Consider the following 23,945-nt stretch of genomic DNA (forward strand, 5'->3'; position numbering starts at 1 on the left):
TTCCCAGAGCCAATGGGAAACGAAAAACATACGTTCCCACAACTTCTAAGGAATCAGATGTGCTAACTGGGAGATCTGTCTCGTCGTTCTCTGTTTTAGGAATAGGTCGATATTCAATCACTTGTGAATGCCAAAAACAGATCGATGTACTTTTCCCAGACCAGATTAAGGCTAATTCTGGACTGCATACTCAATGAAAAATCTCCATAGAAAGTACCTTTCAGTCCTGGAATAGGCTTAATCTGGGTCCAGGTCCGGGAAACAGCCCCTTCATGATTATGGTAACAAGTATTGACTGGGTTTTAAAGTATCTTATGATCCAACTGTGAAAAAAAGAGACTAAGACAGACACATACACACACAGGTCTCTCGTCCTCCCTACCTGAGCAGGTTCTGCAGCTCGAGTGACAGGGCTCACAGGTGTGGTGCTGGTTGTCCTGATAGTGGCCCTGGGGACAGCTGGAGTGACAGTGTCCCTGTTTCCTCAGGTAGAGCAGTCCATCTGCACAGTTCAGACAGCCATCAGCCCTGCCCCCGGAACACTCACCGCAGCTCGGGTCACACCTCTCACACGTCCTCGAGGTCATGTTTCCATAGTGACTGCGAGACAGTGCAAGTCAGACAGGGACACCCATCATTGACGGTGTGTAGGGATGTGTGGATGTTTAGAAGGGGTTTGTGTGTGTGCGTGTGTGTGTGACTGTCTATTTATTGGTGTGTGTGTGTGTATATATATGTGGATGTGTGTCACTGTTTCTAGGTGTCTGTGTGGGAGATGTGTTTTTTTAAGACAATCATGATACCAATATTTGCTTCTAATACGCCAGATGTATGTCCTTGAACCGATTATTTTAAAATCCCACACAGTAGAAGTTACAGGCTAATATAGTTGCTAATGGCAGCCTGCAGTACACTGGTCCGACTTCAATTGGAGTTACTCAATGAGAAGTGGCAGCACTGAGCTAGCCTGCAAGGTTACTTCCTGGAGTAGCTCAAACTGTGCATGTTATGTCTCCATAGGACACCATCTTAACTGACATAAGGAAAGTATTCAGACCCCTTTGTCCACATTTTGTTACGTTACAGCCTTATTCTAAAATGTATTAAATAAATGTTTCCCCTCATCAATCTACACACATTATACCATAATAACAAAGCGAAAACAAGTTTAGATTTTTTCCAAATGTATTAAAATTAAAAACAAATACTTTATTTGAGCTCAGGAGCATCCTGTTTCCATTGATCATCCTTGAGATGTTTCTACAACTTGATTGGAGTCCACCTGTGGTAAATTCAATTGATTGGCACACATCTGTCTATATAAGGTCCGACAGTTGACAGTTCATATCAGAGCAAAAACCTAAGCCATGAGAAACAGGATTGTGTCGAGGCATAGATCTAAGGAAGGGTACCAAAACATTTCTGCAGCATTGAAGGTCCTGAATAACACAGTGGCCTCCATCATTCATAAATGGAAGAAGTTTGGAACCACCAAAACTCTTCCTAGAGCTGGCCGCTCGGCCACACTGAGTAATCGAGGGAGAAGGGCCTTGGTCAGGGAGGTGACCAAGAACCCGATGGTCACTCTGACAGAGCTCCAGAGTTCCTCTGTGGAGATGGGAGAACCTTCCAGGACAACCATCTCTGCAGCTTTCCACCAATCAAGCCTTGATGGTAGAGTGACCAGACGGAAGCCACTCCTCAGTAAAAAAGCAATGACAGCCCGTTTGGACTTTGCCAAAAGGCACCTAAATGACTCAGACCTTGAGAAACAAGATTCTCTGGTCTGATGAAACCAAGATTGAACTCTTTGGCCTGAATGCCAAGCATCACGTCTGGAGAAAACCTGGCATCATCCCTACGTTGAAGCATGGTGGTGGCAGCATCATGCTGTGGGGATGTTTTTCAGCAGCAGGGACTGGGAGACTAGTCAGGATCGAGGGAAAGATGAACGGAACAAAGTACAGAGAGATCCTTGATAAAAATCTGCTCCAGAGTGCTCAGGACCTCAGACTGGGGGCAAAGACCACGACCGTAAGCACACAGCCAAGACAACACAGGAGTGGCTTCGGGATAAGTCTTTGAATGTCCTTGAGTGGCCCAGACAGAGCCCAAACTTGAAACCGATCTAACATTTCTGGAGAGACCTGAAAATAGCTGTGCAGCGAAACTCCCCATCCAACCCGACAGAGCTTGAGACGATCTGCAGAGAAGAATGGGAGAAACTCCCCAAATACAGATTGTAGCGTCACACCCAAGAAGACTCGAGGCTGTAATCGCTGCCAAAGGTGCTTCAACAAAGTACTGAATGAAGGGTCTGAATACTTATGTAAATGTGATATTTCAGTTTTATATTTTCTAAAAACCTGTTTATGCTTTGTCATTATGAGGTATTGTGTGTAAATTGATGAGTGAAAACAATTTTTTTATACATTTTAGAATAAGGCTGTAACGTAACAAAATGTGGAAAAAGTCAAGGGGTCTGATTACTTTGTGAATGCACTGTCAGTCGTGTGTCCCAATGCTTGTAGCTGTGTGTTTGGGAAACATCACAGCAATAAATATGAGTTTTTACCATTTGTGTGCCTTTTGTAGCCTCTTTGAGATATTTAAACTGGGCATCAATTGAACAGCACATTACATGTAACCGTCTCAATCACTCCTGCTCAAATACTATCTGGTCTACTTAGCATTTATCAGGCCATATGAAAGGCCATTTCAATCTCAGTCGTGAGCTCCATTGTTATTCAATGGACTGTACCTGTTGTCTGAGGTCTCAATATATTACACAGCACAGAAGACACGAGTGTGAGTGAAACAACACAATATGATGGATGGTCTGCCCAGACTCCATTGGTCCGACGGAGCATGGTGATACAACACTAAAATGTTGTGTTTGTGAGTTGCTGTACACGAGCCACATATACTGGAGTTAATGTTAACTGTTCATAAATTATAGAACTGTCATAAATAATATAAGTTGTTTTGGGATCAAATAAAAATGGATCAAATAACTAAGCAACCATATCATAACATTATCTTCCAAAGTCAAAAGTGACAACTAAATAACAACACTATAATTAAACCTTGGTTGGCAGGTGTCCACACACTCCTTGCCCTCTCTGAATAGGTGGTCCTTGCAACTGAGACACTCGTGGCTGTGTCTGCCCATGCAGGTGAGACAGGCTGGGTGGCATCCTTCACATCTCTGGCTTGACTCATCTTGGTAGAACCCAGTAGGACAGAAGTCCATACAGGTACCGTCTATATATACACACACACACACACACACACACACACACACACACACACACACACACACACACACACACACACACACACACACACACACACACACACACACACACACACACACACACACACACACACACACACACACACACACACACACACACTTCAACATGAAATGGTGGCTCTGGCAAAATTAACAATTTCCGATCACGACGGCTGGCATGGAAAAGTGTCTGTTTGTTAAATTTGCTACTGCTACTCATGAATTAAACATCTAAACCAGAGGTGTCAAACACAGGGTCTAATCTGGCCGGCAGGGGTTTGAGCAAAAAATAGGGGGTGGGGGAAACTAACTCAATATACTTTAAAAAGACTAAAACCAAATCGAAACTGTGTAGAAATGATAATGGACCTATATTCAAACAGTTTCTTGACTGTCCAGCATGCTAATAATTACTAGACAGTCGGGGGAGCATTAAACATTCCAAGAACGATGGATAGAAGACTATTTTCTTGCCAATTTTGACGGCAAGGAAATATAACACATTATCACTGTCGCCCTCCGGACCCCAATGAAAACCGAATAAGGCCACCACGGCAAAATGAGTTTGTCACCCCTGTTCTAAACCAAAAACTACTTTCAGTGACTGTTTTTTCCTCTTCTCTTCTATTCTTAGCATTGCACTTAGCATGGTCTTATCCACAGCTAGTGTAAGACTGTATGATCAAGGGTTGAGGAATGAGAATGACTCCACTCACTCAGTATAAAATGGTTCTGGTTGCAGCTCAGACAGTGGCTCTTGCCCGGCCCGTTGCACTGCTGGCAGTACTTGTGGCATGGGTGGCATTCTCCAGTGTAGTGGCGGGTGGTGCACCTGTTAACCAGGGGGTCACACTGCCCGTGGGCGTCCAGTCTCTGACCCTCTCTGCAGCTGGAGCAGGAGCCAGCGTGGGGCCCCGAGCACGTAAGACAGGAGCCATCACAGTCTGGAAAAAGTTGACACAGAGAAACGAGATATCACACAGAAACCAAATACGTCACAGCACTGGGTTGCATGGAATCTAGATGACCTAGTCAAGAGTCTAGATGACCTATAGTACACTGGAGAAGTGCATACTTTTCCCCTTATGGTTGGCTTTCTTTATTTGGTGGGTCACATTAAACTTTCAAAGGGTTTCAGGGGATCTCAGTCCTAAAATGCTTGGGAACCACTGTGTCAAGATCCAAGCCTCCCCACCTTTGCACTGTCCAGTCCTGCTGTCCCTGTAGGTGTGGGAGGGGCAGTTTGGCAGACAGGCTCCGTTGTGCAGGGTGGCCTCTGGGTCTGCACAAGAGTCACAGTCGTCCCCATCCGGACCGTCACACTGGGCACAGTCAGGGTGACAGCGGACACACACGCCCTGCTCAGAGTCCTGGAAGAACCTCTCGGGACAGTCCGTCACACAGCGGCCCTCGTAGAGGAAGTGGTACTCCTCACAGCCTGGGAGGGAGGCGAGGGAGGGAGGAATGGAGAGAGGGAGAGAGAGAGACATGAGGGAGAGAGAGAAAGGAGACTGATGGATTAAGATAGGGAATTTCTTGTTCCCTGTCTGGCTACCTATTGATTTTTTATATTTATTTCTCTCTCTTTGCCCTTTATCTGGATAACGTATGTGACATCAACAGAGAGGTATATTTTCTGGGTGATTTAAATATTGACTGGCTTTCATCAAGCTGCTTCAAACTGTAACTGGTGTCTGCAACCTGGTCCAGGTTATCAGTCAACCTACCAGGGTAGTTACAAACAGCACAGGAATGAAATCATCAACATGTATTGATCACATCTTTACTAATGCTGTAGAAATGTGCTTTAAAGCAGTATCCAAATCCATTGGATGTAGTGATCACAATATAGTAGCCATATCTAGGAAAACCAAAGTTCCAAAAGCTGGATATAGTGTATAAGAGGTCATAGAAGATGTTTTGTAGTGATACCTATGTTGTTGATGGTGTGTAATCCGGAGCAACCAGACGCTGCACTTGACACATTTATGAAATTGCTTATTGAAGTTACTAATAAGCATGCACCCATGAAGAAAATGGCTAAAAACCTTTAAATCCCCTTGGATTGATGAGGAATTGAAAAATGTTATGGTTGAGAGGGATGAAGCAAAGGGAATGGCAAATAAGTCTGGCTGCACAACTGATTGGCAAACGTACTGCAAATTGAGAAGTCCTGTGACTAAACTGAATAAAAAGAAGAAACTATACTATGAAACAAAGATACATGATATAAAGAATGATAGTAAAAAGGTTTGGAGCACCTTAAATTAAATTTGGGGCAAAAAGGCAACGTCAACTCCATTTCATCATTCATTCATCACAAAACCCACTGATAGGCATTTAATTTAATTTTTTTATTTTTTATTGGCAAGATTAGCAAATTTAGGCATGGCATGCCAGCAACAAACGCTGCCACTATAACTGATCAAATTATGAAAGACAAGCATTTAAAATTCTGCAAAGTGAGTGTGTAAGAGGTGAAAAAAAATGTCAGCACGCTTATAGGGAAAGACATTTAGAAGCACGGCATTTACACAAATTACTGATGATTGGCTGAGAGAAATTGAAGATAAAAAGATTGTAGGAGCCGTTTCGTTACACTTCAGTGCGGCTTTTGACATTATCGATCATAGTCTGCTGATGGAAAAACGTATTTGTTACGGCTTTACACCCCCTGCTATATTGTGGATAAAGAGTTACCGGTCTAACAGAACACAGAGGGTGTTCTTGAATGGAAGCCTCTCCAACATAATCCAGGTAGAATCAGGAATTCCCCAGGGCAGCTGTCTAGGCCCCTTACTTTTTTCAATCTTTACTAATGACATGCCACTGGCCTTGAGTAAAGCCAGTGTGTCTACGTATGTGGACGACAACACTATACACATCAGCTACTGCAGTGAGTGAAATCACTGCAACCCTTATCAAAGAGCTGCAGTTAGTTTCAGAATGGGTGGCAAGGAATAAACATTTAAAAAACTAAAAGCATTGTATTTGAGACAAATCATTCACTAAACCCTAAACCTCAACTAAATCTTGTAATAAATAACGTGGAAATTTAGCAATTTGAGGTGACTAAAATGCTTGGAGAAACCCTAGGATTGTAAACTGTCATGGTCAAGTCTGTCCATAATAATGCGCTGCTCTGCCTTTTTAAACACTATCAACAAGGCAGGTCCTACGGGCTCTAATTTTGTCACACCTGGTGTGCTGTTCAGTCGTGTGGTCAGGTGCCACAAAGAGGGACCTCGGGAAATTGGCTCAGAACAGGGCAGCAGGACTGCCCCTTAAATGTACACAGAGAGCTAATATTAACAACATGCATGTAAATATGCATGTAAGTGGAGGAGAGATTGACTTCATCACTACTTGTTTTCTTGTAAGAAGTGTTGACATGCTGAATGCACCGAGTTGTCCGTCTAAACTACTAGCACACAGCTCAGACACCCCATGAGTACCCCACAAAGACATGCCACCAGAGGTCTCTTCACAATCCCCAAGTCCAGAACAGATTATGGGAGGCACACATTACTACATAGTGCCATGGCTACATGGAACTCTATCCCACAAGCAGTAGAATCAGATTTTTTTTAAACAGAAATATACACCTTATGGAACGGCGGGAGACTGAAGAGACACACATACACATGATAAGACGCCCTCTACACCCACGTACACATAGACTGTAGATATGTGATAGTAGAGTAGTGGCCTGAGGGAACACACTTTGTATGTTGTGAAAAGTGTCACGAAATGCAATGTCATGTCATATTGAAATGTTACATAACTGCCTTAATGTTGCTGGACACCAGAAAGAGTAGACCTGTAATTGGGATCCTTAATAAATGACAAATATGCCATCACTACTCTCGTCTGGGTGTGTCTCACCTGTGCACTCGCTGTTGGGGCTACACTCCTGGCAGGCTGTGGGACAGTGCTGACACTCCCCGTCTCTGAGCGTGTGTGCAGGGGGGCAGGCCTCCACACACTGGTGTTGGTACAGAAGGAAGGGCTCCACACAGCTCAGACAGTGGGTGGCATTTTTCTCACAGGAGGCACAGCCTGTCGCACAGCCGCGACACACCTGGCCCGCTGCATACCCACTAAAAGTACACAGTGGGAGAGCACAGCAGAGAGGACGTTGAGTTGCACACTGGGGTTCACGGGATCATTCTCTACCCTTCTCCCCAAAGTGTGCACTCGTTCACTCCCTCTCGTGGACTGGTGGTAGAAGTATGGTGTAAATTGCCTAGACCAATCCAAAGCTTCTAAATCCACAAGGGGGAGTGAGCAATTGGAGTCAATCCACGACATTGTGATGGAGAAGAGCATCTCCGGGAAAGCTGTCATGACAACTGAGAGGGTTTGAGTGGGTACAGTAGAGTTCAGCAGGCACTCCAGTTCTGTAAAATGAAAGGTATATACGCCATTTAGATAAAGAGGTGAATACATCACCATGTCATACAATATATCATCATTTTCCACAGCAATGATGTGTGGGGAGAGGAGCAATGAATCATGATCCAAAATGGTGTATGAGCCCTGAGTTGGAACAGAAACCTCTGGGAGTTTCTAGGAGCAGGATTAAAGATGGGGAAAAAAATGTTACATTACTTATTCTAAAATCAATCTACACATAATACCCCATAACGACAACGTGAAAACAGGTTTTTAGAAATGTTTGTCAAATGAAGAAGAAAAAAATAATAAAAAAAGTATTCAGACCCTTTGCTATGAGACTCGAAATTGAGCTCAGGTGTATCCTGTTTCCATTGATCATCCTTGAAATGTTTCTACAACTTGGTTGGAGTAAACCTGTGGTAAATTCAATTGATTGGCACACATCTGTCTATAGGGGTTGAATAAATTGTCTGTAGAGCTCCGAGACAGGATTGTGTCGAGGCACAGATCTGGGGAAGGGTACCAAAACATTTCTGCAGCATTGAAGGTCCCCAAGTAAACAGTGGCCTCCATCATTCTTAAATAGAAGAAGTTTGGAACCACCAAGACTCTACCTACAGCTGGACGCTCGGACAAACTGAGCAATCGGGGGAGAAGGGTCTTGGTCAGGGAAGTGACCAAGAACCTGATGGTCACTGACAGAGCGCCAGAGTTCCTCTGTGGAGAAGGACAACCATCTATTCAGCACTCCACCAATCAGGCCTTTATGGTAGAGTGGCTAGACGGAAGCCACTCCTCAGTAAAAGGCACATGACAGCCCGCTTGGAGTTTGCAAAAAGGCACCTAAAGGACTCTCAGACCATGAGAACCAAGATTGAACTCTTTGGTCAGGTCAGGAGGAAACCTGGCACCATCCCTACGATTTTCATGTTCTTTCTTCAAGACGGGTGTTATAGTGCACCGGGCGACGCAAAATGAACTCGCCCATTGTCAGACTCTGGTTACCGGTCCGTATACACGCTTGGCTGCCTGGAACGGCTGCCTAGTTGAACAGCTAGGTATCCAAGTCGTGCAGTACTTGCATGATCATTGAGAAGCAAAATAGCAGTTAGTAGGGCCTCTGCATGGTTAAGACACAGATAGTTTTTTTTTTGCCCCAAACACAAAACTCAAGCAGGAAGTTGCATGCCGCTGTCTAGACAGCATATCAAACACCAGCAAGACACAGACACGAATTCTAAGCAGCGATATAAATGTTCATTTTTCATCATCATTGCACGCATTGGCTAAGCAGGAGGCAGACAGGCAGTCTAAGTAGTAGTGCTCTTTTTTCAGGAACTCTGTCTGGTGGCTACGATATGGCAGCAACTATAAAGATGACCCTACACCCTCAAACAAAACACGGATTGGTTTTGCACCAATGCAACGTGTAGGGACTGTATGCTGCTTGTGCAACTGCAATACCCGTCACAGCGGACAGGATGAGGTTGTATAGCCTTCATAATATGTATGTTTGGGAACGTTTGTTCATCTCGCCGCAGGGTTTTTGTTTCCGCTGTTCAGAAATACGAGGCAGAGACATAGGCTACGTCATCACGGTTCAGAAGAGTAAAGAGAGAAACCTGAAGGGAGGGGTCGAGTGTGAGCAGTAGTTACATAGTGTGCGTAAAATAACGCAGGCGCAGAAACGTGACCCAGTTTCCCGGAAGGGCGGGAACGAGGGCAAAAGCTCCGTACTAGCAGCCACAGACTACATAAAAATGCTATCCACGAGTTCATCTGACTAAGTAGATCAAGGGCCTCTTTGCCTAAATCCCGAGCTATCACCTTTACCATACTCATATGAACTCTGACCTCTGGCATTGACGAACACACTGTCCGTCTTGCAGGTAGAGCGGGGCCTTGCGTACCACCTGACAGCGGGTGCAGCGATGCTCGTCCACACACTGCACACACCCCCGAGGACACGGCTCACACACACCGCTCAGCTGGCCGGCGAACGAGCTCGCTGGGCACTTCAACACACACACCTGCTCTGCTGACAGGAACCGCCCTGGGAAGAGCACAGGAAGGATACGGTCAGAATACACACAGACGCACACGCGAGCACGCACACTGTCACGGTCTGCAATCAGGACCAGAACTGAACCAGTGGGATGTGCTTATCTTTCTCTTTTTCGCAGGGTTTAAGGCGACCTCACTGGAAACAGACGAGCACACACTACACACATTCTGACAAATTGACAGGCAGAAATATCGCCAGGCAGACCTTTCGCACAGGTTTTACACTGGCTCTTCTCCTCTCCTGAACACGAGTCACAGGAGGCATGGCAGGCCTCACACTCTCCTTCACCTGCAGGGAAGAACACGAGAAAACACCAAACAAGTCAATATCATACAGTACCAGGGGATTTATTCACATAATAATCATAGCCTACAACTAAAGTTGTTGGGATTGAAAAGTTACATTTTCGAAATGGCTTTCCTGCAGCAAGGTGCAATGTTAATGTAACAAACTCCCTCACAGGGTAAAGTGAAGTGCCAAGGTCATTAGCAATCATCTAACAATAACTTGTGTAATGAAATACATTTCTGAAGTACGCCCTAACAGTGTGGCAACATCCATCTATTTTTCGGTAAATTGATCCTTTAAATCTCACCAGTGAGGAAGGTCTTAACAGGGCAGGAATCCTGTTTAGAGACACACTCCCCCTCTTCCCGGCTCTTCCCCTCCTCACACGACACACAGTCGTCACTGTCGGGACCGCTGCATGTCACACAGTCAGAGTGACACTCTTCACACTCCTGGGTGTCTTCGTCTCCGTAGAAACCGTCCGGACACTCCGGCACACACTTCCCCTCTGGGTGGAACAGAGCACACTTTAAAACATAACAAGAACACACACACACGAAAGCACGCACGCGCACACACACAAACCCCCAACACACACACAGTTCCCCTCTGGGTGGAACAGAGCACTCTTTAAAACATAAGAACACACACACGCAAGCACGCACGCACACACACAAACAAGCACACACACACACACACAGTTACACCGACCAAACCCTTACCTGATAAGAAGAGGTCGGTTTCACACCAGTAGCACTCATGTTCGTCACAGCTGACACACTTTTCATCACACGGCACACAGGTCATCTCCTCCTCTACGCTGAACGTCTTCGCTGGGCAGTTCTTGTAGCAGCCATCTTGGAATCTAAACTCAATGCAAGAAGTTGGTTTGTGTCGTCTTCTTCCCCTGTCACCCATTCATTTACATATCACACACGGAGATATTGACAATTGAGGTGATATTCCATAAATTAAAAGGGGGGGGGGGGTTCATTAAGATTAAAACAAGATTTTTATTCCTTGCTCTACTTACTTGTAAAAGCCGTCAGTGCAGGATAGGCAATGCCTGGGGTTATCTGAGGAATAGAGAAAAACTACACTCAGACATCTTCTCATCCTATTCCTCTCCCCGTGGCCCTCGCCAACCGTGTTCAAACTGTTAGATAGGGTTCACATGGGTAGACTAACTTACACAGTACACACTTCTTACAGCCTTCCTCACAGGCCATACAGTCATCATACTCTGGATCCTCCACCTCACCTGTAGAGGGAGAGAGGGGCAGAGACAGAAAGACAGACAGATAGAGGGGAGCCAGACAAAGAGAGCGAGAGAGAGTGAGTCAGAGAGAGAGATGGGGGGGGGGGGGATTACAATTCTCTATGGAGACAGAAATACTTCAAAGACTTTTCTTCTTCATGTTCATACCTGTAGCGGCAGATATTACATAAGAACACAACATTCTGGCTATATCTGTCACCTTCTCCACACTCCAGTCGGGTGCAGACTCCATCAGTGGTGTAGTAGGAGGAGTTACAGCGCAGGCAGTGTGTGGCGGAGGAGCAGAGGTTGCAGTTGTCGGGGCAGGACTCGCAGCTCTTCTCCTGGGTATGGTAATGTCCTTCCGGACAAGCGTCGACACAACCCCCCTTGTACAAGTAGCGGTCCATGTTGAATTTATCTGAGGGAAATGCATATGGATGGATGGCAGGCAGGCAGGCAGATAGACGCACAATCGTTATACACACACACACACAACACACTATTAGTCTATTACCGTAAAATATAGTTTTTTTAGTGGTATAAAGTGCAATGTGTTTGTTGTCCCAGAGCCAGAGCATGTGTCCACTGGACTGTGTCAGTTAGAATGACAGGTGTCCCTTCCCCTCACCGGTGTCACAGCTGGTGCAGTTGGCAGGCCCTCCATCCAGGCACATGGCACAGGTGTGGTCACACAGGTGGCACTGGCCACCTGACTGGTACTTCCCCCGGGCACACTGAGCCACACAGAAACCCTGATCCAGAGACCTGAGACAATGAGACAACAGCACCTAACTATTAAACTACATGTGCTTCCGGTGGAGCATGCTAGCGGTACTTGTACACTTCCAGTCATTGCGCTGACGCCAGTAAGCATTGGCTCGCGAAACTACCTCCAACTTGCTTCAAACTGCACGCAGAGACATAAAAATGGTATCCACAAGTCCATCTGACTCTGAATAAGTAGAAAAACTGCTTAATGGCCAGATTCTCGCACTATCGATTTAAAAAAAAAGGTGCAATCTGGAACTTTCATTGCCTGTAAAAAGTGTTGGCTCTTTTTTTTGTTGCCTCTAGGCTAATTCTGTTTTTGAATTGCCTTGTGTTACCAAAAGGGAATGTACAGTTACCAGTATGCACCTTTTATATGTAAAAATAAGTGTCGCAAACAGGATGACACAGGAAGAGAGCATTTTATATCCAAGGCTGAACTGTACAGAAGGTCACCTGAATCAACCTCTTTGTTATGACATCTGCTCCAGTAAATCTATATATTTCTCAGACTATAGACACATCTAGAGGGGCCACAGATGATACCACAGATGATACAATCCTAACAATAGGTTAAAGGGATACTTTGGGATTTGGCAACGAAGCCCTTTATCAACTATGGCCCCTCTAGGTAAGTCTAATGTCAGGACTGTATCAACTATAGGCCTCTAGGTAAGACTATGGTGAGGACTGTCTCAACTATTGCCCCTCTAGGTGAGTCGATACCATTTTTATGTCTGTGTCCAGCATGAAGGAAGTCAAGAGGTAGTTTTGTGAGCCATTGCTAACTAGTGTTAGCGCAATGGCAATGACTGGAAGTCTATGGGTATCTGCTAGCATGATACCTCTAACTTCCTTCATACTGGACACAGTGACATAAAAATGGCATCCACGAGTTAAATCTACTGTAACTCTGGGGATGTATATAAAGTGAGTCATTGCCAAAATCCCAAAGTTTCCCTCTAAAGACATGAAGCGGTAGAGGAGATGCCATTCATTTTCAATGCAGCTAGACGGGGGCGGACTTCTATCCAGGCGGAGCGATCAACGGTGCTCATGCATGTGAAAGCCACTCAGCCAAGGCGGAGAAAATAAGAATCTGCTCCATTTTTGGGAAATCTGCTCCGCCCCATCTCTTCTTGTATGGAAATCTCTTTACCTAGAGGGGTCACAGCTGTTATAGTCCTCACCAGACTTACCTAGAGGGGCCATAGTTGATCCAGTCCTCGCCATGGCCTTACATAGACACCATAGACTTACCTAGAAGGCTCACAGCTGATATAGTCCTCCCCATAGACTTACCTAGAGGGGCCATAGTTGATACAGTCCTCACCATAGACTTACCTAGAGGGGCCACAGCTGATACATTCCTCGGACTTTGGGCCTGTACACTTCAGACACGTGGCGTCACATGCATGGCACTTCCCATGGCTATCCTGGTACTCTCCTGCATGCAAAACACAAAGACAACATTTTACATTTACTTTGCACTAATTCAATGTAATTACCCTGTAATATTTTAATACAGAACGTAAGTATTCAGCTGTACCTAGCAACTGCAGATGAGGCATATACAACTATATTTGATTTGTAATGAAAGGAAACTGATCAGATTACGTTTAATTAGTTATATGTATAGTTACTTTGTAATAATAATAATATAACGTGTGACCTACACTAACACAGTAGCTATACGATACACTATCTGAATAGACCAGGGGTGAAAGTAGAATTCATTCGTCGCTGTAAGTGCTGTTATTGTGAAGTGGAAACGTCTAGGAGCAACAATGGCTCACCCGCGAAGTGGTAGGCCACACAAGCTCACAGAACAAGACTGCGGAGTGCTGAAGTGCGTAGAGTGTAAACATCGTCTGTCCTCGGTTGCAACGCTCACTACCAAGTTCCGAACTGCCTCTGGAAGCAACATCAGCACAAGAACCGTTCGCCGGGAGCTTCATGAAATGGGTTTCCCTGGCTGAGCAGCTGCACACAAGCCTAAGATCACCATGCGCAATGCCAAGCGTCGGCTGGAGTGGGGTAAAGCTCGTCACCATGGGACTCTGGAGCAGTGAATACATTCTGTGGAGTGATGAATCACGCTTCACCATCTGGCAGTCCAACGCCCAAATCAGTTTTTGGCGGACGCCAGGAGAACGCTAGGCCACTTAGTTCCAGTGGAAGGAAATCTTAACGCTATAGCATACAATGACATTCTAGATGATTCTGTGAACTTGACTGGCTTACACAACCCCATCGAACCCCTTTGGTGATGAATTGGAACGCCCGACTGCGAGCCAGGCCTAATTGCCCAACATCAGCGCCCGACCTCACTAATGCTCTTGTGGCTGAATGGAAGCAAGTCCCCGCAGCAATGTTCCAACATCTAGTTGAAAGCCTTCCCAGAAGAGTGGATGCTGTTACTGTATAACAGCAAAGGGGGGACCAACTCCATATTAATGCCCATGATTTTGGAATGAGATGTTTGTCGAGCACGTGTCCACATACTTTTGGTCATGTAGTGTATTTCCAGCCTCCAAACAGTGGTGAATGGAAAGAGACATCTGTTACACAAAACACCACAAAGTGTAATGACATTTGGCGAATGTCATTAGGCCAGAATTTATGCATCCACTGCTGTCCGTGCGAGTCTCGGTGTGGGCCACTCATCTCTGCCTTGGCAAAATGTCTGTGTTCTCATGGAGCCACACGTTTTCATGTCCATTCGCTCATTTTTCCTGCCTCTGACATGCAGTAATTATAAGATGTGGTGTAATAGCCTACAGTTTACTTGAAATTTTGTTTTAATAATTGTGATAGGCTCACGTTTTAAGGTATGGCGTACCCCCACTATTTATTTTGCTAGGATGCCGTACCGGACCGTACCGCCTTACTTTCCCCCCTGGAATAGACACTGGGTTGTACGAGTGAGTTTAAGGAGAGTGATTGATTGATTGACTGACCATCACCACAGACAGTGCTGACCATACACACTTTGTCCATAAGACTGTATCCACCAGCACAGCTGCTGCAGTTCCCCTTCCCCGCTCCCACACAGGTGAGACAGCTGGAATCACACCTGAGGAGGTACCAGCAGACTGGCTGAGATTACATAAACAGACACATGTGCACAGAAATAGGCAGGCAGACACACACACACACACACACACACACACACACACACACACACACACACACACACACACACACACACACACACACACACACACACACACACACACACACACAGGTCACTAGTTCGAATCGCCAAGGTGAAAAATCGGTCAATGTGCACATGAGGAAGGCACAACCTTAAATTGCTCTGGGGTCACCTTGGAAAATGGCAGACCCTGGCTGTGACCCCACCTCTCAGAGGGAGTTGGAATATGCAAAAAAGAAACGCACTGACAATTCACACATGTGTATTAACACACGCATGTGTAAAATAGGACAAATAAGCAACCCAGCAAATGATTATTATACACATGTTGGAATGAGGCCAGCCATAATAATAATGAACAATCCACCTACACCAAGACACAGAGCTCACTCACCTCCTGCATATCCTGGGTCCATCACTAGTTTTCTGTGGGCTGCTCTCCGTGGCATAGAAGCCATCACTACAGGAGGAAACACACCTCCACTCCTCCATCAGGTACCCATCAGCACACTGGTTACACGCCTCAATGCCCGCACCTGTGATAACACACATGTGCACACATACAAACAGACGCACACTGTAACCCATCTAAGCACCCGGAGACAACATCTGCACTCTGAACACATAAATTGTCCCTCTCATGACACATTATCGCTTCAGACGGTGACGCTGATGACTAGCTAAATGATTAGTACTGTATTTGTTTTACTTTTTTGGGGGGGGGGGTATAAATTTGTACATATTCACTCCTCAAAAAAATAAAGGGAACACTAAAATAACACATCCTAGATCTGAATGAATGAAATATTTTTATTAAATACTTTTTTCTTTACATAGTTGAATGTGCTGACAACAAAATCACACAAAAATTATCAATGGAAATCAAATTTATCAACCCATGGAGGTCTGGATTTGGAGTCACTCAAAATTAAAGTGGAAAACCACACTACAGGCTGATCCAACTTTGATGTAATGTCCTTAAAACAAGTCAAAATGAGGCTCAGTAGTGTGTGTGGCCTCCACGTGCCTGTTGACCTCCCTACAACGCCTGGGCATGCTCCTGATGAGGTGGCGGATGGTCTCCTGAGGGATCTCCTCCCAGACCTGGACTGAAGCATCCGCCAACTCCTGGACAGTCTGTTGGTGGATGGAGCGAGACATGATGTCCCAGATGTACTCAATTGGATTCAGGTCTGAGGAACAGACGGGCCAGTCCATAGCATCAATACCTTCCTCTTGCAGGAACTGCTGACACAATCCAGCCACATGAGGTCTAGCATTGTCTTGCATTAGGAGGAACCCAGGGCCAACCGCACCAGCATATGGTCTCACAAGGGGTCTGAGGATCTCAACTCGGTACCTAATGGCAGTCAGGCTATCTCTGGCGAGCACATGGAGGGCTGTGCGGCCCCCCAAAGAAATGCCACCCCACACCATGACTGACCCACCGCCAAACCGGTCATGCTGGAGGATGTTGCAGGCAGCAGAACGTTCTCCACGGCGTCTCCAGACTGTCACGTTTGTGACATGTGCTCAGTGTGAACCTGCTTTCATCTGTGAAGAGCACAGGGCGCCAGTGGTGAATTTGCCAATCTTGGTGTTCTCTGGCAAATGCCAAACGTCCTGCACGGTGTTGGGCTGTGAGCACAACCCCCACCTGTGAACGTCGGGCCCTCATACCACCCTCATGGAGTCTGTTTCTGACCGTTTGAGCAGACACATGCACATTTGTGGCCTGCTGGAGGTCATTTTGCAGGGCTCTGGCAGTGCTCCTCCTGCTCCTGCTTGCACAAAGGTGGAGGTAGCGGTCCTGCTGCTGGGTTGTTGCCCTCCTACGGCCTCCTCCACGTCTCCTGATGTACTGGCCTGTCTCCTGGTAGCGCCTCCATGCTCTGGACACTACGCTGACAGACACAGCAAACCTTCTTGCCACAGCTCGCATTGATGTGCCATCCTGGATGAGCTGCACTACCTGAGCCACTTGTGTGGGTTGTAGACTCCGTCTCATGCTACCACTAGAGTGAAAGCACCGCCAGCATTCAAAAGTGACCAAAACATCAGCCAGGAAGCATAGGAACTGAGAAGTGGTCTGTAGTCACCACCTGCAGAACCACTCCGTTATTGGGGGTGTCTTGCTAATTGCCTATAATTTCCACCTGTTGTCTATTCCATTTGCACAACAGCATGTGAAATGTATTGTCAATCAGTGTTGCTTCCTAAGTGGACAGTTTGATTTCACAGAAGTGTGATTGACTTGGAGTTACATTGTGTTGTTTAAGTGTTCCCTTTATTTTTTTGAGCAGTGTATATATGGCTTAGGGTCCTGTTTGGTTTGATCCAAGTCATCCCTCCCTTTACCTGCACAGGTGGCACAGGCCTCGTGGCAGGGCTCGCAGGTGCTCTCCTGTTCGTTGTGGTAACTTCCTGGTCCACAGCTCCTCTGGCAGCGGTTCCCCAACAGACTGGAGGAGGGGGGGGAATAGATCGATAGTGAGATAGAGAGAGACTCATCATTATCTGGGCTCTGTGTTCCGACCCAGAGCGCACGCACTCATTGAGAAGTTTCATCTGATAACTCTCAACACTGCAAAATACAAAAAATATTATAATAGGAGTTTGCTTTGTTGCAATAGATTTAGAATGTGTGCAAATTAGTATTCTCTGTGGCGGAGATGGAGAATCACTGTGTACAGAGAAGAAATGCATGAGTTGGTAATTCGGGCGTCATCAGAGGGATTGGTTCACCTTGTGCCTGATTTGCATTCTGTGCAGATGTTCGCCGAGGTGCATCTCAAGCAGTTTTCACTGCACTTCCTGCACATATTTGCATCTGTGGGGAAAACAACAATGCAAGCATTTATACCTGCCAAATATAATTCCACTCCAGTTGAAGTAAAAGCATTGTTCATTAAGCACATATTCAGTAGAGACATCGGCTTGGTTTTTACAACAATACAGCATAATATCCTTAAAACCCTTTACACTTGGGGGAATTGGCCTATATGGATGGGGCTAAATTGAAATGTTTCTTACATAAGAAATATGAAAAGCATGTGCATAACAATCTTGGCAATTGAAAAGGGAACCATTTGGAGATGATGGGAACATTATTAGACCAAAAGGTGAGGACACAACAGATCACCTGACAAGTCTGAAATACTGTTGATTTTATTTCTAGTTTACATTGACGGTACTTTGCCGCATTTGTTGATTAAATCTGAAAATATTCTGCATTCCTTCAGTAACACGATAAGAATATTACTGGAGAATTTGGGGAATTGCAACATAAAACAAATAAACGACAAGGGTTTAAAGTGAGAGGTCAAACTGGTTGCCTCCAGGTGGCCACACACATCTCCAAAGTGTGCACAAAGAAGAGTCTTCAACTATAAGGTGTTTTTGGAGCTCTCCTAGCTGTGCCGTTGAGGAACTAGAGCAAGCACACTTGTAGTCGATTTGGTTGGAACACAATCCTCCATCACAGCCATCACACAATCCAAAAATGGTCCATTATAAATCCCAATCTGGCTCAGGTGGGCATCATTTGAAGGCTTGTTCTATTGCCAACATGACTAGCTGATTTAGAGAGTACGATATTACAGTGTTAGGCTTTCAAAATGCAATTCAGGGAAACAGATCATCATTTTGGTGTGCATAGAAAGGAGTGCATTCAGTTGCGTGACGCAGCAAATTTTCATAACAACAGACAAAAATAGTCTCCTTCGGTTCAGAACAACCCAGGGTATAACAACGATATGATATGGAAATGTGAAGTGCACATTTTGATTCATGGGTGTTTAGCTTGCTTCTATGACATCAAAGCAGTATTTATTATAATCCTCAACGTCTCATCTTTCAAAATACATAGAGTCCTCTTAAAATTTACAGAATTTCCCTCACTCAAACAACAAAACATTTGCAAACGCTTTGCCCAAACAGCGGGAGGGATGGGGGCAGCTTCTTGTCATGCGAGGTGGGTGGAGTAATAAAGGCCTAGTTCACACATTTTATGGATTTTTAAATTAAAAAAAAAATATATATATATATATATTTGATTTTGATATAGCAGAGGATTCTGCAGCACCCTCAGCACCCTTGCTTACTGCAGCTATGGGAAAATCCGACAAATTTTCCGGTGCACTGCTCTAATTCATTGTTTTCTCCTTCCCCCTGTGAACGTACTGCAGAGTTGGCTAGCAAGTCTAACGATTCGTCACGATATCACCTGACATCTACAATAAAGTGTGTCCCTCTGTGATGAACACAAAGTGGTTTTTGTTTCGCATCTTCAAATTGTGTTCAAGTTTTTAAAATGAAATTCGATATAGATCAATGTGTGTTTGTCGTAGAATGATGATGAATGCCTCACAACGTAGGGGGCAAATCCTGAATCGCATCCTATTCCCTAGACAGTGCACTACTTTGGACCAATATTCTATGAGAGTCTAGCCATAAGTAGCGCACTAATTGGGCATTAGGGTGTCATTTGGAACACACACAGGGACATACCATGGTCCAAGAAATAATTGTCACCACAGCTTGCCGTGCAACTATTGGTTCCCTCGGTCAGGTAGTGTCCTGCGCGACATGTAGTACACTGGTCACTGCGGCTGCCCGTGCAGATTTCACAGGAGGAGAAACACTTCTTACAGCGACGCCGGTCGCCCCAGAATCCCACTGGGCACACAGACACACACGTCCTGTAAGAGAGAAAGCACATGCCTTGTTGGTTGTTTAGTGCAACACTAGGATTGTCTCCACATGGGACACATACTAAATGCATGTGTTAACTGTGTGTCCTACAGAGTTCAAAGCTGGAAAGCCGGAGGGCTACTGTGAGAAACATCTGTGACTCGATAACAGCCAATTAAGTGAGGTTCGTAAATATGTAATAATGGGCCGCCGGACTATTGCGGCAACCCATGATTTAAAGCACGAGTGGAAGACCTAGTACAACGTCACTGACTCCAACCTATACATTTAGAGTGAATAGTATTGACCTGCTGTTGTTCTTGAACTTGAGGAAGAGGTGTAGACATGTGACACACTGCTGGGGGCCTGGTCCCTCACAGCCATCCTCACTGCACTCGGGGTCACATCGGCCTGGAAGGAACGAAACAAAACTTACATTTCTCATCATGCATTTTCATCGCCTGGAATAATTAATTTGACAAAGCAAGATAGTCAGAATAGGGAAAGCATCTCTTTCAAACACAAAAGGTGGTGGAAACTTTAAGACTTGGTGAAGCCTGAAGACTTAGCTTTGACGTAGGCTACTAGTTAAACAAATGGAGCTCGATATAGGCCACAATTAGTAGTTAGATTCCGGTGTCTAAGCTATAAAAGGGTGTGATAATTGTGTGTCGTCTTGTTCCAAAGCTGCTCTGTGACAACGGGTAAAGTGACTCACCGTTGTATTCCTCAGTGAGGTCATCACCGTCAGTTGGCAGCTCTGCCGAGCGGGCTTGCTCACGCCGCATGGAGTACGGTTGCTCTGAGGTGCCATAAAGCACTAGAGACCACTCTCTCAATTCCCCTGTAAATCAATGGAGTGAGAGGAAGAAAAAACAACCTGTTATCAGGTTTTTACTAACTACATGACTTGACCAAAATCAACTAGGTCCCCAAGTCTTTCCTAGTCAGGTCACGTGATCAGGGGGAAAAAAAATCAGGACTCCACTCATGTGTAACAGTATTTGATATCTGGTGTAATTCTTGTGGTATTGAATGATGGTAAAAGTATAGCATGTCAAACCTGTTTCACTCTTGTCCCTTTGTTGAGATGGAGTATCCAGGACCTCCAGACTCCACTCTCCGGATGCCTTCTCCCCCCAGCAGTGAGTGGTCATGAACTCCCAGCTCTGGAAGCCCTCGGGGGAGTGGTCAAGAGGCCTGGACCAAAATACAACCACGGTATGATAAACTCAGCAAAAAAACAAACGTCCGCTCACTGTCAACTGCGTTTATTTTCAGCAAACTTAGCAGGTGTAAATATTTGTGTGTCCATAACAAGATTCAACAACAGAGATAAAATGAACCAAGATCCACAGACATGTGGAAATTGAATAATGTGTCCTAGAACAAAGTAACAGTCAATATCTGCAGTGCATCTCCTCCTCAAGGACTGCACTACTCTTCCACCAAGGCACCTGCAAGTTCCTGGACATTTTTGGGGAGAATGGCCCTCACCCTCCAATCCAACAGGTCCCAGAAGTGCTCAATGGGATTGAGATCCTGGCTCTTTGCTGGCCATGGCAGAACACTGACATTCCTGTCTTGCAGGAAATCCCGCACAGAACGAGCAGTATGGCTGGTGGTATTGTCATGTTGGAGGGTCATGTCAGGATGAGCCTGCAGGAAAGGTACCAAATGAGGGAGGAGGATGTCTTCCCTGTAACGCACAGCGTTGAGATTGCCTGCAATGACAACAGGCTCAGTCCAATGAGGCTGTGACACACCGCCCCAGACCATGACGGACCCTCCACCTCCAAATCGATCCCGCCCCAGAGTACAGGCCTCGGTAAAATGCTCATTCCTTCGACGATAAACGTGAATCCGACCACCACTCCTGGTGAGACAAAACCGCGACTCATCAGAGAAGAGCACTTTTTGCCAGTCCTGTCTGGTCCAGCGACAGTGGGTTTGGGCCCATAGTCAACGTTGTTGCTGGTGATGTCTGGTGAGGACCTGCCTTACAACAGGCCTACAAGCCCTCAGTCCAGCCTCTCTCAGCCTATTGCGGACAGTCTGAGCACTGATGGAGAGATTGTGCGTTCCTGGTGTAACTCGTGCAGTTGTTGTTGTCATCCTGTACCTGTCCCACAGGTGTGATGTTCAGATGTACTGATACTGTGCAGATGTTGTTACATGTGGTCTGCCACTGCGAGGACGATCAGCTGTCTGTCCTGTCTCCCTGTAGCCCTGTCTTAGGCGCCTCACAGTACGGACATAGCAATTTATTGCCCTGGCCATATCTGCAGTCCTCATGCCTCCTTGCAGCATGCCTAAGGCACGTTCACGCAGATGAGCAGGGACCCTGGGCATCTTTCTGTTGGTGTTTTTCAGAGTCAGTAGAAAGGCCTCTTTAGTGTCTTAAGTTTTCATAACTACGACCTTAATTGCCTACCATCTGTAAGCTGTTAGTGTCTTAACGACCGTTCCACAGGTGCATGTTCATGAATGATTCATTGGGAAACAGTGTTTAAACCCTTTACAATAAAGACCTGTGAAGTTATTTGGATTTTTACGAATGACCTCTGAAAGACATTGACCACTATGAGCAGGACCACAACACGACCATAGTGTGATATAATGCAAATGTTGACCAGGACCAAAATACAACAGGATAGAGCCATGTTACACTGTCATTTCTGGACTCTCTCCATAACCAAAGTTTATCGATACGTTTTCAGACCCAAAATGTCCTCCAATGTCCACAATAGTCCATGTCCCATGCCCTCTGTTGTGTAGATCCTATGTTTCCGATTCCTTTAGCATTGAGGGATGCAGATGGGATATGGACTTATCTCCACATTAGACCACTTTTTTGGTGAGAAAACTTTGAGGTGAACTATCACTTTAAGTCACTCGGCACATCAGCCAGTTTCTATCATCAAGAAATATTTTGAATGTGTTAAGAGTGGATGAAGCGACCAATCCCACTTGTATTGAGTACTACAGCACAACACCCTTTTCACACTATCATGCCAACCTGAACCGTACTTTGTTCCTTTTCACATTGTCCTTTCCACAGCTCCAGGAACTATGGTGGATGTGTAACCAGGCCAGCGCAATACAGTTCATCTTGTCTTGGCTCAGAAGTGTGAAAAGGGACTTACCTGTTTGCCAGTAGCTGTGACTTGGTCCCAGCGGGTGACGTGAGTGTGACGGAGAGGTCACCTCTGTGACTGTGGGTGATGGTGACACGGATGACTACATGTTCCAGATAAACAATGTGCTGCAGGGGATGATGGGAGCAGCCGGTGGACTCATACACAGACCTCAGCACAAGGCCTGGAGGAATGGTTCTGTAATGTGACACAGAGAGAGAGAGAGAGAGAGAGGAGGGGACAGGGGAGCGGAAGAGAGGGAGAGGGGTGAAAGAGAATGTGGGAGAGAGAGTGAGAGAGAAGGACAGAGATACAGAGAAAGAGAGAGAAAGTATGAGCGAAACACAGAGAGATTGTGAGGGAATTCCCATGCCGATGGATTCTCTGTGGAGATGGATAGATGGATAGGCTTCAAAGGGAATAGAGGATTGTGTCCATGGTGGGAAGCAGTCAGTCAAGTACCTGCTCTCTTGGGTAGGAGCCTCCTTACACACATGCTGGGAGGGGACCAGTCTCCATCGCTCAGCCTCCTTCACCATGCTCTCTGCATCCAACAGCCCAAAGCCGTACAGGTGGCTCACTGCCAATTAATAATTGAATGAATTGAATGAATGTACAGAAGGAATAACAAATACACTAACAAACAAACAAATAAATGAATGGATCAATGACTTAAGTAAGCCATCCATGAAGCAATTAGTCGGTCAATCTAGCAATTAGTCGGTCAATCTAGATAGGAATGTCTTAAATGTGGTTGTTTGTCGTTTGATGTGTAGTGGTACATAAATAATTTTTCCCTTGTATGTGTTTTGTCAATGGAAATTATTATAAATGAAGGAAAGCCCTTTTAGTTTTCTGTAGCCAAGCGTTAAGGAAACACAAAC

At 45.5% G+C, this 23,945-nt stretch overlaps 1 protein-coding gene across 2 annotated transcripts in view; it reads right to left on the reverse strand.

Annotated features, from left to right (window-relative positions):
- pcsk5a (proprotein convertase subtilisin/kexin type 5a) overlaps positions 1 to 23,945 on the reverse strand; it is a 35,035-nt gene that overhangs the window by 4,102 nt on the left and 6,988 nt on the right. For both annotated transcript variants that reach the window (XM_036977596.1, XM_036977595.1), the window contains exons 11-34: positions 23,524 to 23,641; positions 23,071 to 23,259; positions 20,988 to 21,124; positions 20,643 to 20,768; positions 20,233 to 20,335; positions 19,742 to 19,932; positions 17,978 to 18,062; positions 17,591 to 17,694; positions 15,627 to 15,768; positions 15,036 to 15,151; positions 13,420 to 13,522; positions 11,936 to 12,072; positions 11,525 to 11,725; positions 11,239 to 11,307; positions 11,080 to 11,122; positions 10,769 to 10,911; positions 10,354 to 10,554; positions 9,963 to 10,046; positions 9,548 to 9,746; positions 7,181 to 7,395; positions 4,491 to 4,733; positions 4,012 to 4,239; positions 3,087 to 3,264; positions 383 to 600 (exon numbers count right to left, since the gene is read on the reverse strand). In XM_036977596.1, coding sequence (XP_036833491.1) covers positions 383 to 600; positions 3,087 to 3,264; positions 4,012 to 4,239; positions 4,491 to 4,733; positions 7,181 to 7,395; positions 9,548 to 9,746; positions 9,963 to 10,046; positions 10,354 to 10,554; positions 10,769 to 10,911; positions 11,080 to 11,122; positions 11,239 to 11,307; positions 11,525 to 11,725; positions 11,936 to 12,072; positions 13,420 to 13,522; positions 15,036 to 15,151; positions 15,627 to 15,768; positions 17,591 to 17,694; positions 17,978 to 18,062; positions 19,742 to 19,932; positions 20,233 to 20,335; positions 20,643 to 20,768; positions 20,988 to 21,124; positions 23,071 to 23,259; positions 23,524 to 23,641 — 3,573 coding nt within the window. The remainder of the gene's footprint in view (positions 1 to 382; positions 601 to 3,086; positions 3,265 to 4,011; positions 4,240 to 4,490; positions 4,734 to 7,180; positions 7,396 to 9,547; positions 9,747 to 9,962; positions 10,047 to 10,353; positions 10,555 to 10,768; positions 10,912 to 11,079; positions 11,123 to 11,238; positions 11,308 to 11,524; positions 11,726 to 11,935; positions 12,073 to 13,419; positions 13,523 to 15,035; positions 15,152 to 15,626; positions 15,769 to 17,590; positions 17,695 to 17,977; positions 18,063 to 19,741; positions 19,933 to 20,232; positions 20,336 to 20,642; positions 20,769 to 20,987; positions 21,125 to 23,070; positions 23,260 to 23,523; positions 23,642 to 23,945) is intronic.

Source organism: Oncorhynchus mykiss, chromosome 5 (assembly GCF_013265735.2).
Source record: "Oncorhynchus mykiss isolate Arlee chromosome 5, USDA_OmykA_1.1, whole genome shotgun sequence".
Taxonomy (NCBI): Eukaryota; Metazoa; Chordata; class Actinopteri; order Salmoniformes; family Salmonidae; genus Oncorhynchus; species Oncorhynchus mykiss.